This window comes from Sciurus carolinensis, chromosome 6 (assembly GCF_902686445.1).
Source record: "Sciurus carolinensis chromosome 6, mSciCar1.2, whole genome shotgun sequence".
NCBI classification, from domain to species: domain Eukaryota; kingdom Metazoa; phylum Chordata; class Mammalia; order Rodentia; family Sciuridae; genus Sciurus; species Sciurus carolinensis.
Genome location: NC_062218.1, coordinates 64,164,621 through 64,180,905, shown reverse-complemented (window position 1 = coordinate 64,180,905; position 16,285 = coordinate 64,164,621). Strand labels below are relative to the sequence as shown.

Genomic DNA, 16,285 nt, shown 5'->3' with positions numbered 1-16,285 from the left:
CGGTAGGATCAACCCCCCAAGAGGTGTTGGAGAACTTGAAGATGTGTTTAAAATTGAGAAACAAGAGGAAGGGCTATGAAGGAAGTAGGCAGTGGTCATACATGCATGAAATGGAGATTATAGGGGAGGAATGAGCCATTGGGACAACGGGGAAAAGCAAAAATCAACAAGAGGTCAAGGAATGAGACCGCAGGATGTTGGAAAGATCATCACCAATAACTCAAAATAGGAACAGGGTTAGGAAGAATCATGGTGAACCCAGAGCTACATTTTAAAATAAATAAACTAAAAAACAGAACAAGGGCTAGTAAATACAGGGATTAACAGATGACAGCCACAATGAGAGATATAATATGAGATTCAAATATTGGGATTTTTTTTTTTTACACAGAAGGAGTAATGTCTGAAAACAGAAAGAGAAACAAAAAGGCTATCTGCCCGCTTTTGTGCCTGGCAGTCTGAGACCTGTGAGAGAAAAAGCAGCTACTTTTGAGAAGTTGCAAAAGAAGCAATACACTATGCTCTGAAAGTCTGTGACACCCAAGATTCATATATTAAATCCTAATCCTCAATACAATAATTTTCAGAGATGAGACTTTCAGAAGGTGATCAGGTCACAAGAGGAAAGCTCACACGAATAGGATTAGTGGCCTATAAAAGAGTCCCAAGGGATCCTGTTTATCTCTTCTACTCAATGAGAACTTAGTAAGAAAGAGCCATGTATGAACCCAGAAGTGGGTCCTCACCACATATCATATCTGCCAGCACCCTGATCTTAAGATTTCCCAGCCTCTAGAACTATAAATAATAAACTTCTATTATTTATAAATTTGGCAGTATAAGTTACTTTCTTATAGCAGCCCAAATGACTAAGACACAGTATCTTCATAGAAGGAACAGTTAGTTTCCACAGAGCAAAAGACAAAACACTCAAGAGTATAAGGACATAGAGGATTTGAAAATTTTTGGAAAATTTTGGAAAAATTTGAGAATTAAGGAAAAATAAAAGGGAACAGGATATGATATATATATATAGAACACTCTAAGGATTAAAAATCAGGAGATGATGGGGCTGGGGTTGTAGTTCAGTGGTAGAGCTCTTGTCTAGCACATGTGAGGCACTGGGTTAGATCATCAATACCACATATAAATAAATAAAATAAAGGTATCGTGTCCATTCACAAGTAAAAATTTTTTAAAAAAAATTAAATCAGGAGATGAAAAGTACTTGGCTGTCTGAGGTTCTTATTGAGATTAACATAATAAGATAAATCCTAATAAATTTAGGACAGATGAATGTTGAATGTAGAGAAGAGTAGGTTTCACTTCACCCTTTTAAATGGGGGTGAAAAGATACAGAGAAACAGTTCTAACGTGGCATTTTATTCTCAGTGTGGTGTAAGACCCTATAATAAACCCTAATGTTTCTCTCCTCTTGGTGTTCACATCTTTGTAATAATACCCTTTCTGTGGGTGCATTAACCAACAGAACATGGTAAAAGTGATGGAATGTCACACCCATGGTTTGATGATATATGACTCCATCTTGGCAGACGAGAGCAAGAGACTCTGAAGGCTTGACGAAATGAGAGGTCATGTTTACAGACACCTGTGCGTGACGAGAAACTATGCCGCCTCTAGGAACTGCCCCAGGAACCTATGATCTGTGGGTAGCCTCCAACTGGTGTCATCAAAGAGCTGGGGCTCTCAGTCATGCAACCACAAGGATATAAATTCTGCCATTAACCTGAATGAACTTGGAAGCAGATCCCACCCCAGTGAGATCTCCAGATGAGAATGCATCAGGGATGACACCTTGATCATAGTCTTTTGAGACCCTAAGTAAAGGACCTAGTTATGTTGTGCCCGGACCCCTGACCCATATAAACTGAAATTAACTTGTGTTCTTTTAAGCAGTTAACTTTGTGGTGACTTGTTATACAACAATAGGAAATGAATACATCCAGTATGCAGTGTTCATTGAACCTGCTGAAGGGGGTGAGGACAGCCTGAGGAAACCAGGCATTAGGATCACACAGTGTTTCTGGACTCCATTCACTGACCAGTAGAAGGCCTAGTGGGGGAGGGGAGGGGGATACTCAAGAAGGTTGTGGACTTGTAAGTAGATGGCTTTGGCTACAGCAAATGGCACATGAGAGGATAAGACTAAATAGATAGTCTGGAGGGAGTAAACTGGGACCCTCCCTTCAATTCTTCTACAAGCCTAAAACCATTCTAAAAGGTTGCCAGGCATAGTGGCGCATGCCTGTAATTCCAGGGGCTCACACCTGTGATCCCAGTGGTTCAGGAGGCTGAGGCAGGAAGATCACGAGTTCAAAGTCAGCCTCAGCAAAAGGCAAGGTGCTAACCAACTCAGTGAGACCCTGTCTCTAAATAAAATACAAAATAGGCTGGGGATGTGGCTCAGTGGTTGAATGTCCCTGAGTTCAATCCCCAGTACCCCCTAAAAAAAATCTGTAGAAAAGTTAAAAGACAGGTTGAGGTCAAACTCTGCATGGTCCCACACACTAAAATACTAAGTAGGCAACACACAGTCATTTCTAAGGCAGGTTAATGACCTATTTTGACCTCTGCTTTAAAAAAACAATTCTAGTCATTCAACAGAAAAAAAAAAAAAGGGCGGGGGGGCGGTGTTGTGAAAGAAGAGAAAGACTGGACATAGTTAACTAGAAAGGCCATTGTATTGTTTCACATGAGTGCCTGAATTAGGACAGTTTGGGAGAAATGAAAACAACGGACAGGTAATATCTCTTGGAGGTGTAAGTGACAGGATGTGGCAACTGATTAGATATAGGAAAAGGGCTATTTGAGCCAAAGAGGATTCAGGTATTTGCAGTCAATGACACTAGGAGAATAGAAGGCAACAGTATCATTAAATGAAGACTGGAAAGAAAGATTGGTTCCAGAAGGGACAGGTAATGACCTCCAAGAATAATGAAATCGTGAGTACAGAGAGGAAAGGAAATGCACAGCAAGAGAAATAGAAACAGGTATTAAAGTGTAGAGCATGCTTCTGCAGTATTAAAAATAGGTAAGCTACCATTCAATTATATAGTCAATCACTAGAGCTAAATGCTTTATCCTCCATTTTCAAAAGAGACTGATATGAGAGATTATTTAACTCAATATTTTACTCTCTGCCTCCATTGTAATACATGAAAAAAAAATTCTAAAGAAATTAGATGGTTTGCCTGAAGTTACCAACTCATTAGTGGTAAAGTCTAGGTTAAATTCTGGTGTTCTAATGCTCAATCTATTTAATGTCCAGAGGCTGTTCTCTCTTACATAATCTGATTTTAATGTCAGAGGTGACTACCTAGTTAGATCAGAGGTGACTACCTGGACATATCCCTTCATACTATCAGTACTGAGAATTTTCTTCTTGTGGTTCTTTCTGCCAGAAGGTTCAGATCTTGCTGCTATGTGAAAGAAATCATACCTGGCAGCAACTAGCAGAACAGAAAAGGAACCAGGCATACCATTTCTAAACAGTGGAAGCCTGACAGTAAACCAGGGCCAAGAAATGTCTCAGGATTTTTTTTTTTAATTATTACTATTATTATTGGTTCTGGGGATTAAACCCAAAGGGTTTTGTTTTTGTTTTGTTTTGTTTTGTTTTACCACTGAGCTATATCCCCAACCCCTTTAATTTTTAGATTTTAAGACAGGGTTTCCCTAAGTTGCTGAGGCCTCCCTAAATTTCTGAAGCCTGCCTCAAATTTGTGATCCTCCTGCCTCAGCCTCCCAAGCCACCAGGATTACAGGCATGTACCACCATGTCCAGCCCTAAGGTTTTATATCAAAAGTGCTGCACTTGCCCCACATATAAGTGTCCTTATTCCTATCCTTCAATACTCACCAGAAGAAATCCCATCAAAAGCCATGAATGCCATTGACAGTGGCTGAAACTAGTGAGGATCAAGCTGCAATAGGTATTTAAATTAAGGCTGGGGATGTAGCTTAGTGCTAGAGCACTTGCATGTGCAAGGCCCTGGGTTTCGATCCCCAGTACCACAAAGCAAACAAATAATCTAATTAAACAGGAAAATGGTTCCCAGAAATATACATCAATTCTCAAGGAGATAATTCCTCTGGTAATTGATGCATTCAATTTTAGAGGGTAGACCCGGGAAACTACTCACCACATACAACATAATCTCAGTAGGGAAATGTATTTTAAATTCAAATGAAAGAATTATTTCATATCTTGAGACTCCTCTGCATTTATATAGCACATCTTGACTCAGACTAGCCTTATTTCAAGTGCTCAAAAGTGTTCCATGACACTGCTAACAGGCTGACTTCGCCTATATTCTAAGGTGTCCTATGACAACTCCTTTCTCTGAAATTATAATATAGAGTGAATTAATATGTAAATCATAAAATTACTCAAATTTTTTATTCTATAGTCTTTCTTAAATACCTTAAAGTTTTCTTTCAAACAGAAAATTAACTATAAAAGGCAATCTAATTTTTTAATTAATTAATTTTTAATTGATGAGTAGAAAGTGTATATTTGTGGTTGTATACCGTACATTTTGATACATGTGTAACTTTCCTTAAATTTTTAAATTTTTTTAATTAGTTATACATGACAGTAGTATGCACTTTGATACATCATATGTAATGGAGTATAATTTCTAATTTTCCTGGCTATACATGATGTAGAATCCCACTGGCTGTATAGTTATATACATACATAGGGTAATTATATCCAATTCATTCTACTATTCTTTCCCTCCCCATACCCCTGTTTTTTTAAAAAAGAAAACAAGAACAGGTGAGGAACTTTCTCCTCTTAGCCAGATTATACCTTCAGACATTCTGCTAGAGGATCTTCCCTATTGACTTCAAGTAACTAAACACATTCTTATGCAAAAATTTTTCACTAACATCTTTCTAAAACAAATATGAATATCACCAACCAACTAAAACAGTATTTGGACTGAGGTCTAACATATCACTTAAATCATTATCCGTGTTCCATCTGTTTCAGAGAATAGGAACAGCCACAAAAGTGGACTAATTTCTGAAATCACATTATTCAGGAAACAAAGGAATGTCTAAATTGTTTATTATTTCAACTGTATCTTTCATAAGTAAAAAGGGGAATAGAAAATGCACCAAATTATTCCATAACAATAATTATCCTGATCCTGAGATAGTACCACTGCTCATCACACCCAAGAGAAGTGTTTCATTATAAGCTGACTTCTCATTATTGCCCATCTCCCTACTCAAGACTATCCTCTTTCAGAAAACCTTTCCATGAATGCAGACGTAGCATTTAGAACCATGATTTACATTCTTGTTTCATTTGTCTGGATATATCTTCTTTGTGTCTATATGTAATTTTTAAATGCCATTTAGATGAGAAATTTTTATCTTCTACTACTTAGGCATCTTTTGCTGAATATAGCACTAGCAAAATGTAAAAGGCAAAAGCTTTACAGAAAACAAAGATAAGTTAATAACTCAGTTCTGCCACTTGCTAACTAGATATCTTGTGTCTCAGATTCTTTAAAAATAAAAATTTAAAATGCCCATTTTGAATGTTGTGACATTTCAATTCAGTATATAGGTAAAGTACATGGCATAAAGACAACTTGATAAAAAATACTACTACTATTGATAAGAATCATCTAAAGCTATTATATAAAAAATTAAACTTATTTCTTGCTATTAAAGTCTTTCAAACAAGTATATGAAAATCTCTTTTCATTTTTTATCAGCAAACTTTAAAAACAGTCTTGTTTTCAACTCCACTCCCCAGAAACCATATCAGAAGAACTTCAGGTAGTAGAATACAAGATGCTAGCTCTTCTTTCTCTCTCTTTCAGCAATTTACTGACAAATTATAATTCCACACATCCATAGCACTAATTTACTATAAGGTTTATCATATCGACCCATAATTTTTATGTCAAAACTAGTTTAAGTACTGGGCATTTCACATGTTCAACCTGTAACCTCCATGCTCAGTGAGCATTCAGTGATCCCAGCCTGGGACACCATTGCTACGCAGAACCAAGGACTGCCAAACAAGGGCTTTGAAATAAAGTGAAATTTAAAAGTTCATGTTAGTGCTTTTACTTTTAAGCTCCCCACCCAAGACACTTCTGACAGCCAAGTGTGGGGGGCTTCTCACACACACACACACACACACACACACACACACCAATTCTTCAGCACTTGGGTCACCAACCAAGTGTCCCACAATTCAGTTCAAATCTGACACTATCAGGACTAGCACAGATCCCCCTAGTTAAGGGCTCAGTACAAGGCAGTCCTCACTTCAGACCAGCGTAAGTTTCAGGTTGCCACCTGTACTTCACACCAACTGGGTAAGTTAAGGGTTTCCATGACCCCATCCTCAAGTTTGATCTTTTTTTAGAACTCACAGAACTCAGGAAAACAATTTACTTACTACCACCAGTTTGTTATAAAAGATACATTCAGAATCAGCCCAATGGAAGAGCTGAAAAGGCAAAGTATAGAGGGGAAGGAGGCCCAGAGTTTCCGAGTCCTTTCCTGCCCTGCCACCCTCCATTGATGTTTTCATTACATAGGCATGATTGACTAAATTATTGTCCACTAGAGAGTAATTCGATCTCCAGTCTCTCCCCTCTCCTCCCTTAAAAGGCAGGCTTAAAGTTCAAACCCTCTAGTCATGCTTGGAATTTCTGGGAAACAGCACCCATCCAGAAGCTATCTAGGGACCCAAACCTCCAGTCTTCTCATTAGCATATCAAAAACACTTATCACTCTGGAGGTTACAAGACTTTTTGGAAACATATGCCAGGAACTAGGGACAAAGATAAAATATTTATTTCTTACTCTCACCATTTTGCATAAATCTTCTCTTTACACTAAGGAGTTAATACAATGCATCTTGAAGAAATTTCTAAGCAAAAAATCTATATAATCTTTTGGAATTATTTGTTAGATTATGAAAAACATGTACAGAAAGAGGTGATCATCACCTAAGGATCATCATATTGACATTTAACTCTAAGCATACAAGTGAAGAAATTCAACACCTTTCAGAGGATGACTAGCATTTCAAAAGCCAGCAACAGTTGAAACTAGGGACCACTGAGAGTGATGTCTAAGATAAAGACACAAAAATAGAAGACAAAATTATTTGCCAGAGAAATTTTGAAAAGAATTCTCAATAGAATCTACCTCAATAGTTCTCAAATCTGGTTCACGATAAAACCATAAATACAGCATAAAAAAATATGCTCCAACTCTAAGAGCTTAAGACCCTAACAGGTAATCTAAGAATGCTCTTTAAGATTTTTTTCATAACCCAACATCTTACAAATCAAGACTATTTTGTGGGGAAGAATATGCTTTCCTAGACCAAGTAAAGTTCCAGAGGTTCTGGTCTACCACAGTCAGAAGGCTCATACTCTTCAGAATACCCTAACTCAAATGAAAATCATACAAACATTGTATATAGTTACATATATAATTTCCATTGTAACAAAGTATCACTCCACATTACCATGAAGACAATGTATATACAAAGAAACACTTTCTTACCTCCCCTTATGTCAAGTACTATAGAGAGTAATTCACTAGGACCAATATGGAAATTTTCAATTTTCAATTACTATTGACAGTCCTACTTGTTTAGAAAAATATATATCCTGACTTGCTAAATTCTAAACAAAAAATCCTGACTTGCTAAATTCTAAATAAAATATTAACTTCTTATTTTATATGTTTTACCAACTAACTAAAAAATAAAACCTAATTAAAATATAATTCCTACTTAATTTTCATTTAAACATTTAAAAATAGTCCAATTAAGAATAATCTTACTGTTCTAGAATCCGAGAATGGATTATATTCGTCAAGTCCTGGTGGAACATTTCTTGTCACCTGTGTAACTGATGGATCCTAGAATAAAATTTGAAGGAGAAAAAAAAAATTACTTATCCTTCAAGCTATAATTATATAATTTTTACATTTACATAACATTTGCTTTATCTGTACTTTTGATCACTCAACAAAGTGGAAAATAAAGATTATCAGATGCACTCAGTCCCATTTCGACAAAGTTGAAATTTAAATCCACAGATCTCACACTCTCAAAGAAAAACAAACAAAAAATGAGTTAGATGCAAATCAGCTGCTAGTTATTCTATAAAGATTGAAAGTAGACCGCCTCCTAATAGCTGTGGGGAGCTGACTGCAGGAGAGCATCTGAACAAATTTTGAGTAAAACCACCATTCTTTTTTGGTTTTGAGTAAAAACACCACAAAGAGTTCATGCTCTCCATTTCTGTAACATCTTCCTTCAGTTATCCCATCTGCAGATTTCAGTACCTTATTACAAATCAACATCATATACAGCAACATCTAGAGCACTCAAGATTAAGTACTTCTTGTTATTCTAAGCCAATATCTCTACTTGACTGTAGTTTATTTTTCCATGTGATCCTAGATGGTCTCCTAGGTATATTACCACATCGTACCAGCTTTCAAATCTTTTTACATTGGGCTTTCATAAAAATAGCTAATCACAAAATCCTAGACACATATTTTATCTCTTTTGATTATGAATATGAAAAATATAATGAACATCAATAAAATCAACTACATAATTCATGAGAAAATCATTTTACAAACTGTGATACTTGCCTTCCTGTCTCTAGTCTCAAACTGTAGCATGTATAAAGATCAAAGAAAATGCAGACTACTGCCTCCCACCCAAGTTTCTGATTCAGTAGGTCTAGGGTGGGGCCTGAATATCTGTACTTCTGACAAGTTCCTAGGTGATACTGTTCCTGCTAATCTGGAAACAACTACTCTCTACCAATACTGTACTTTCTCCAACTCATTTTCTTCAACAAAATCTTCAACGTTATCTTTGAGAAATGTAAAGCTAGCCATTGCCAACCTTTCACCTACGAACCACCCACCACCCAACATCCACCCACTAATCATCTGCCATTAGCCTGCAGATTGCCTGCAGACTGCCAGCAGATTGCCTGCTACCCACTGTTGCCTGGAAGTTCACTGTCACAGTACCCACAGGTGAGGTACTGGAAGCCTCAGAGACACTTTAAGTATACAGGGTAGAATCTGTACTGCCTCAGCTCTATACCGCTAGATGAGAAGACACACAAACAACACAAAAAAACAAGGGAACAAAGTGCCTCAAACAAACCAAGATGTTCCAACAAAAGAATCTATAGACAACACAGTAGAAGAAATATCAGAGAAGGAGTTTAGAAAATACATAGTTAGATTGATCTTCAAAATAAAGGATGGTATTGGAGAGAAAATACAGTAAATGAAAGGTCACTTCAATAAAGAGACAGAGATTATAAAAAAGAACAAAGCAGAAATCCTTAAAATGAAGGAAACAAAAAACCAAATTAAAAATTCAATTGAAAGTATCACCACACACTATAACACTTGGAAGACAGAACCTTAGACATATAAGACAAAATATGTACTCTTGAAAATAAAGTTGACCACACACAGAAGATGGTAAGAAACCATGAACAGAACCTCCAAGAATTATGGGATAACATGAAAAGACCAAATTTAAGATTCATTGGAACAGATGAAGGTGTGGAGATACAAACCAAAGGAATGCATAACCTTTTCAATGACATAATATCAGAAAACTTTCCAAATCTAAAGAATGAGATAGAAGATCAACTACAAGAGGCTTATAGGACTCCAAATGTACAAAATTACAGCAGACCCACACCAAGGCACATTATAATGAGAATGACTAACATACAGAATAAGGATAGAATTTTAAAGGTTGTGAGAGAAAAAAACAAATTACATATAGAGGGAAACCAATTTGGATCTCAGCTGATTTCTCAACCAAGATCCTCAATGCCAGGAGGTCCTGAAATAATATTTATCAAGCTCTGAAAGAAAATGGATGTCATCCGAGAACTTTATACCCAGCAAAATTAAGTTTCAGATTTAAGATGAAATAAATAAAAGTTAAAAGAATTCACAACTAGAAAGCCTGCACTACAGAACATTCTCAGCAAAATGAAAAAAAAAAAAAAATCAAAACAATCAAAACCAGCAAAGGAAGGAACTACACTAAAGGAAATTTCAATCAAAAGAGAAACTATGTCAAGTTAAAAACCAAAAGTAAACTAAAATGATGGGGAATATAAATCATATCTCAATAATAACCCTGGGGCTGGGGAGATAGCTCAGCTGGTAAAGTGCTTGTCTCGCAAGCACAAGGCCCTGAGTTTGATCCCCAGTACCGCAAAAAAAAAAAAAAAAAAAAATAATAATAATAATAATAATAACCCTGAATGTTAATGACCAAAACTCATCAATCAAAGGACATAAACTGGCAAACTGGCAGATCAGATTTTTTAAAAATACTCAACAATATGCTGTCTTCAAGAGACTCACCTCCTAGGAAAAGATATCCACAGACTGAAGGTGAAAGGTTGGGGGAAAACATATCACTCACATGGACTATGTAAACAAGCAGGGGTTTCCATCCTCATATCAGACAAAGTGGACGTCAAACAAAAATTAGTCAGAAGGGATAAAGAAGGACATTTCATACTGCTTAAGGAAATCACACAAAAAGAAGATATAACAATTGTAAATATATATATACCCCAAACCATGAAGCATCTACATAAATCAAACAAAACCTTCTCAATTTCAAGAATCAACTATACCACAATACAATAATACTGGGTGATTTTAACACACTTCTTTCACCACTGGATAGATATTTCAAACAAAAACTAAACAAAAAACTACAGAATTAAATAATATAATGATTTAGACTTAATGGACATATATAGAGTATTTCATCCATCACTGAGTGAATACACTTTCTTCTTGGCAGCACATGGATCTTTCTCTAAAATAGACCTTATATTATGCCACAAAGTAACTCTCAGCAAATACAAAAAAAATATATATATATAAATATATATACATATATATATAAATACTACCCTGCATTCTATCAGAATATAATGAAATGAAACTAGAAATCAAAGATAAAATAAAAAGTAGAAGCTACTCTAACACCTGGAGACTAAATAGCATGCTGTTGAATGATGAATGGATATAAGAAGAAATCAAGGAGGAAATAAAAAAATACTTAGAGGTAAATGAGAACACTAATACAACATATCAAAATCTCTGGGATGCTATGAAGGCAGGGCTAAGAGGAAAGTTCATTGCATTAAGCGCATACATTAAAAGAATAAAAGGTCAATAAATAAATGACCTAACATTACATCTCAAAGCCCTAGAAAAAGAAGAACAAATCAACACCAAAAGCAGCAGAAGACAGGAAATGATTAAAATCAGAGCTGAAATTGAAGAAATTGAAACAATTCAAAAAATTGACAAAACAAAAAGTTGGTTCTTAGAAAAAATAAATAAAATTGATAAACCCCTAGTCATGCCAATGGAGAAAAAAGGGAAAAACTCAAATTACTAAAATACATGATGAAAAAGGAAATAACACAACAGACACAACTGAAATACAGAAGATAATTAGAAACTATTTTGAAAATTTGTACTCCAATACTATAGAAAACCTTGAAGATATCAACAGATTTGTAGAGACATTTGACCTACCCAAACTGAATCAGGAGGACATACATGATTTAAACAGATCAATTACAAGTAATGGAATAGAAAACACCATCAAAAGCCTACCAACCAAGAAAGCACAGAACCAGACAGATTCTTAGCTGAGTTCTACAAGACCTTCAAAAAAGAATGAACACCAATACTCCTCAAATTATTCCATGAAACAGAAAAGGAGGGAACCCTTCCAAACTTATTCTATGAGACTATTACCACCCTGATGCCAAACCCAGACAAAGACACATCAAAGAAAGAAAACCTCAGACCATTAGTTCTCATGAATACAAATGCAAAAATTCTCAATAAAATTCTGGCAAATTGCACACAAAAACAAATTTAAAAGATAGTGTACCATAATCAAGTGGGGTTCATCCCTGGAATGCAAGACTGGTTCAACATAGGGAAATCAATAAATGAAGACAAGAATCATATGATTATCTCAATAGACGCAGAAAAACATTTGACAAAATACAGCACCCCTTCATGTTCAAAACACTAGAAAAACAAGGGATAGTAGGAACATACCTCAACATTATAAAAGCTATCTATGCTAAGCCCACAGCCAACATCATTCCAAATGGAGAAAAATTGAAAGCTTTCCCTCTAAGAACTGGAAGAAGACAGGGATGCCCTTTTTCACTACTTCTATTCAACATCACCTTGAGACTCTAGCCAGAGCAGTCAAACACATGAAAGAAATTAAAAGGATACAAATAGGAAAAGAAGAACTCAAACTATCACTATTTGCTGACAACATGATTCTATATTTCGAAGATGCAAAAAACTCCACTAGGAAGCTTTTAGAACTCATAAATGAATTCAGCAAAGTAGCAGGATATAAAATAAATACCCATAAATCAAATGCATTTCTATACAAAGCAACGAATCCACTGCAAGAGAAATTAGGAAAACTACCCCATTCACAATAGCCTCAAAAAAATAAAATACTGGGGAATCAATCTAACAAAAGAGGTGAAAGACCTCTATAATGCTACAGAACACTAGAGAAAGAAATTGAAGACCTTAGAAGATGGAAAGCTCTCCCACGCTCTTGGCAGAATTAATATTGTTGAAATGGCCATACCACCAAAAATGTTATACAGATTCAATGCAATTCCTATTAAAATCCCAAAAACATTCTTCAGACAAATAGAGAAAGCAATCATGAAATTCATTTGGAAAAATAAGAGACCCAGATTAGCCAAAGCAATCCATAGCAAGAAGAGTGAAGCAGGAGGCATCACAATACCAGAACTTAAACAATAGTACAGAGCAATAGTAACAAAAAGGGCATGATGTTAGCACCAAAATAGACTGGTAGACCAATGGTACAGAATAGAGGACACAGAGACAAATCCACATAAATACAATTATCTCATACTAGACAAAGGTGCCAAAAACAATGGAGAAATGATGGCCTCTTCAACAAATGGTGCTGGCAAAACTGGAAATCCATAAGCAGCAAAATGAAATTGAACCTCTATCTCTCACTCTGCACAAAACTCAATTCGAAATGGATCAAAGACTTAGGCACTAGAACAGAGACTCTGTGCCTAGTGAAAGACAAAGTAGGCCCAAACTTCGTCATGTTGGCTTAGGACCTGACTCCCTTAACAAGACTCCTAAAATGCAAGAAGTAAAATTAAGAATCAATAAATGGTATGGATTCAAACTAAAAAGCTTCTTCTCAGCAAAGAAAATAATCAATAACCTGAAGAGAGAACCTACAGAATGGGAAAAAAAATCTTTATCATACACACCTCAGATAGGGCACAAAACTTCAAGATATATAAAGAACTCAAAAAACACCAAAAAAACAAATAACCCAATCAATAAACAGACACTTCACAGAAGAAAAAATCAACAAACATATGAAAAAATGTTCATTATCTCTTTCAATTAGAGAAATACCAATCAAAACTACTCTATGATATCATCTCACTCCAGTCAGAATGGCAATTATCAAGAATACAAGAAATAATAAGTGTTGGCAGGGATGTGGGGGAAAAGGTACACTTATACATTGTTGGTGGGACTGAAGATTGGTGCAAATACTAATGGAAAGCAGTATGGAGATTCCTCAGAAAACTTGGAAATGGAGCCCCATTTGACCCAGCTAACACACTTCTTGGCCTACAGTGACACAGCCACATCAATGTTTATAGCAGCTCAATTCACAATAGCTAGATTGTGGAAACAATCTAGATGCCCTTCAACAGATGAACAGATAAAGAAAACGTGGTACATATACACAATGGAATATTATTCAGTCTTAAAGAAGAATGAAATCATGGCATTTACAGGTAAATGGATGGAAATGGAGAATATCATGCTAAGTGAAATAAGCCAATCCCAAAAAACCAAAGGCCAAATGTGTTCTCTGATAAGCAGATGCTGGTCCATAATGGAGGGTGGGTAGGGAAGAATGAAGGAATTTTGGATTGTGCAGAGGGGAGTGAGGGAAGGGGTAGTGGTAGGGATGGGAAGGTCTGTAGAACGAGACAGATACTATTACCCTGTATACATGTATGAAAAAAATTTTTAAATATTTATCACTGTCAAAAAAAAGATAATGAAAAAAATTTTCAATACCACATATTGCTTACTAAGATTACTCTGAAATGGCCAAATTTTTCCTGTACCCAAATGAAATTGATGTATACTTACCAAAAAATTTTTTTAAAAAAAGAATGCTTGGAAGAATGTGATCTTTTTTTAAAATTATTTATTTTGATTCATTGTAAACAAATGGAGTACAACTTGTTTCTCTGGTTGTACATGAAGTAGAGTCATACCATTTGTGTAATCATACATGTACATAGGGATTACATACATGTACATAGGGATTAAGGTTTGTCTCAGAATGTGATCTATCTTAAGAAAGTTTTCTATTGATATCTTAAAAAAAATGATTACTTGAAAATATAAATTCCAGACTATATATAAAAGTCAGCTATTAACTCCTTTCTAAAGGGCTCAAATCAAAATTTTATAGTATGTGATTTTATTTTTTGCTATATTTGTTGAATATATTTGTTGAGTTTTTGTTCTATATCCTTTATTTCAATAGCCAATATAGAAAATGACTTCTGTTGTTTCTTTGTATAAACTCACTATATTTGGTTATTTATTTTTAAATAAACCTTGACTTTGAAAAAAAGTCAACTAAAATTCTCACAGCTACATTTTACATTTTGAGAGCTATTTTCTGGATGAATTTAGTTGGAGAAAATCTGATATATGACCATGATAATACTTATTCTTTTATCTTCTGACACTTACAAATAATACCATAATAGTGTATTTTTACTTTAAAACTTTTTTCTTGGTTCAATGTGAAAAGGGGCAAACTATTAAAATGACACCTGGCACATCTTTTTCTGACCACTAAAGGGAAGGGCAGGAAGAAGGTGCCAGCAGCTCTGGGAGTCCCAGGGCTGGAAGGTACAGGAAGCCTCCTGTCCTAACCTGAGCATTTCTTACTTTTCCTGTGTACTTCCCTGTAAAAAATCCAGTGTCAATAGAACCCAAAGATAAGAGCGATTCCACATGGCTGCACTGTGCTTTTATGTAAGCAACATCCCTGAGATTTCACATCTCCTCTCCCCAAATCCCAAGTGCTCATCTTCAAGACCTTCAGTCAAGGAGGGGCTATTGGGTGGTGAGGCACCCAGCCCCTGCTGCAGGCAGGCCCACCCCTGCCACTGGCCCAGCCCTCAATTCCCTGCATATTGGGATTATGGAGATGAAGCCACAGAACACTCTGGAGTCTCCTGATGCCCTGCCAGAGGTGTCTTCTCCAACAGTTGCAACCCACCCTCCCCACACACTTCAGAGAGGGCCTGAAGACCAAGAAAAGTTTTCCTTATGGTCACAGCGACCAGCTCAAAGTGAATCAAGTCTACACTTGCTCAAGGGGAGCATCTCTGTCTATACTCCGTCCAGGGGAGCAAGACCCCATCTACACTGGCATAAGGCAAGTGAGTCCCCATCTACCCTGGCTCAAGGTGAGTGGGTGTATACAGTGAGCAGTAGAGGGAGGCGCAGTGGTCCAGGCCTTGGAGAGGACGGCTGCTGGGCTCCAGTCCTTTCCCTGAGGCCTCTCTCTTAAAAAATATTTAAATTTTTTTTAAAAACCTGCCTTTTTAAAATCTTTGAACATCAATTTTATTATACAATTTGTGAAAAGAAAAAAAAGGGGGGAAATTAAGAATAAATGTCTCCCAAAGCATGGGAGAAAGGACCAAGAGCAGGACGGGGGACTTGTCCCAGGGCAGTTTCTCCTGCGTTCCGCAGGCGGGGGCAGCAGAGGAGTCTCGTGGTGGATGCCGAGGCGCCACTGCCGGGAATCCGTGCGGAGAACCCACGCCATGGGCACACGCGCGCCCACAGCGTGAAGCCAGCGTCCGCACAGCTCAGGGTCTTCTGGCTGGCTGTGGGTTCTGTCGTCTGGGACGGGTACTTCCAGTAGACAGTAGCCGACGGAAGCATGGTAGGCAGCAGAGTTGCCGGTTGCATTTGGCGATCCTCCTCCTCACCCTCTTCCAACCCTGGCTGCTGTCTCGGGGTTGCCTGGTGGGGGTACCTGGGGGGGAGCGGCTGGGCACAGGGTCATGCTGGGAGGCTAGGCTGGGAGGGGGAT

The 16,285-nt window shown here is 36.8% G+C and overlaps 1 protein-coding gene across 2 annotated transcripts in view; it reads right to left on the bottom strand.

Annotated features, from left to right (window-relative positions):
- Window positions 1–16,285, bottom strand: part of Scamp1 (secretory carrier membrane protein 1) — a 115,957-nt gene that overhangs the window by 79,805 nt on the left and 19,867 nt on the right. Inside the window, exon 2 of one of the 2 annotated variants that reach the window (XM_047556503.1) lies at window positions 7,852–7,929. The exons of the other annotated variant lie outside the window; for it this stretch is intronic. Within the exon in view, the coding sequence (XP_047412459.1) occupies window positions 7,852–7,929 (78 nt within the window). The remainder of the gene's footprint in view (window positions 1–7,851; window positions 7,930–16,285) is intronic. 2 annotated transcript variants of the gene reach the window in all.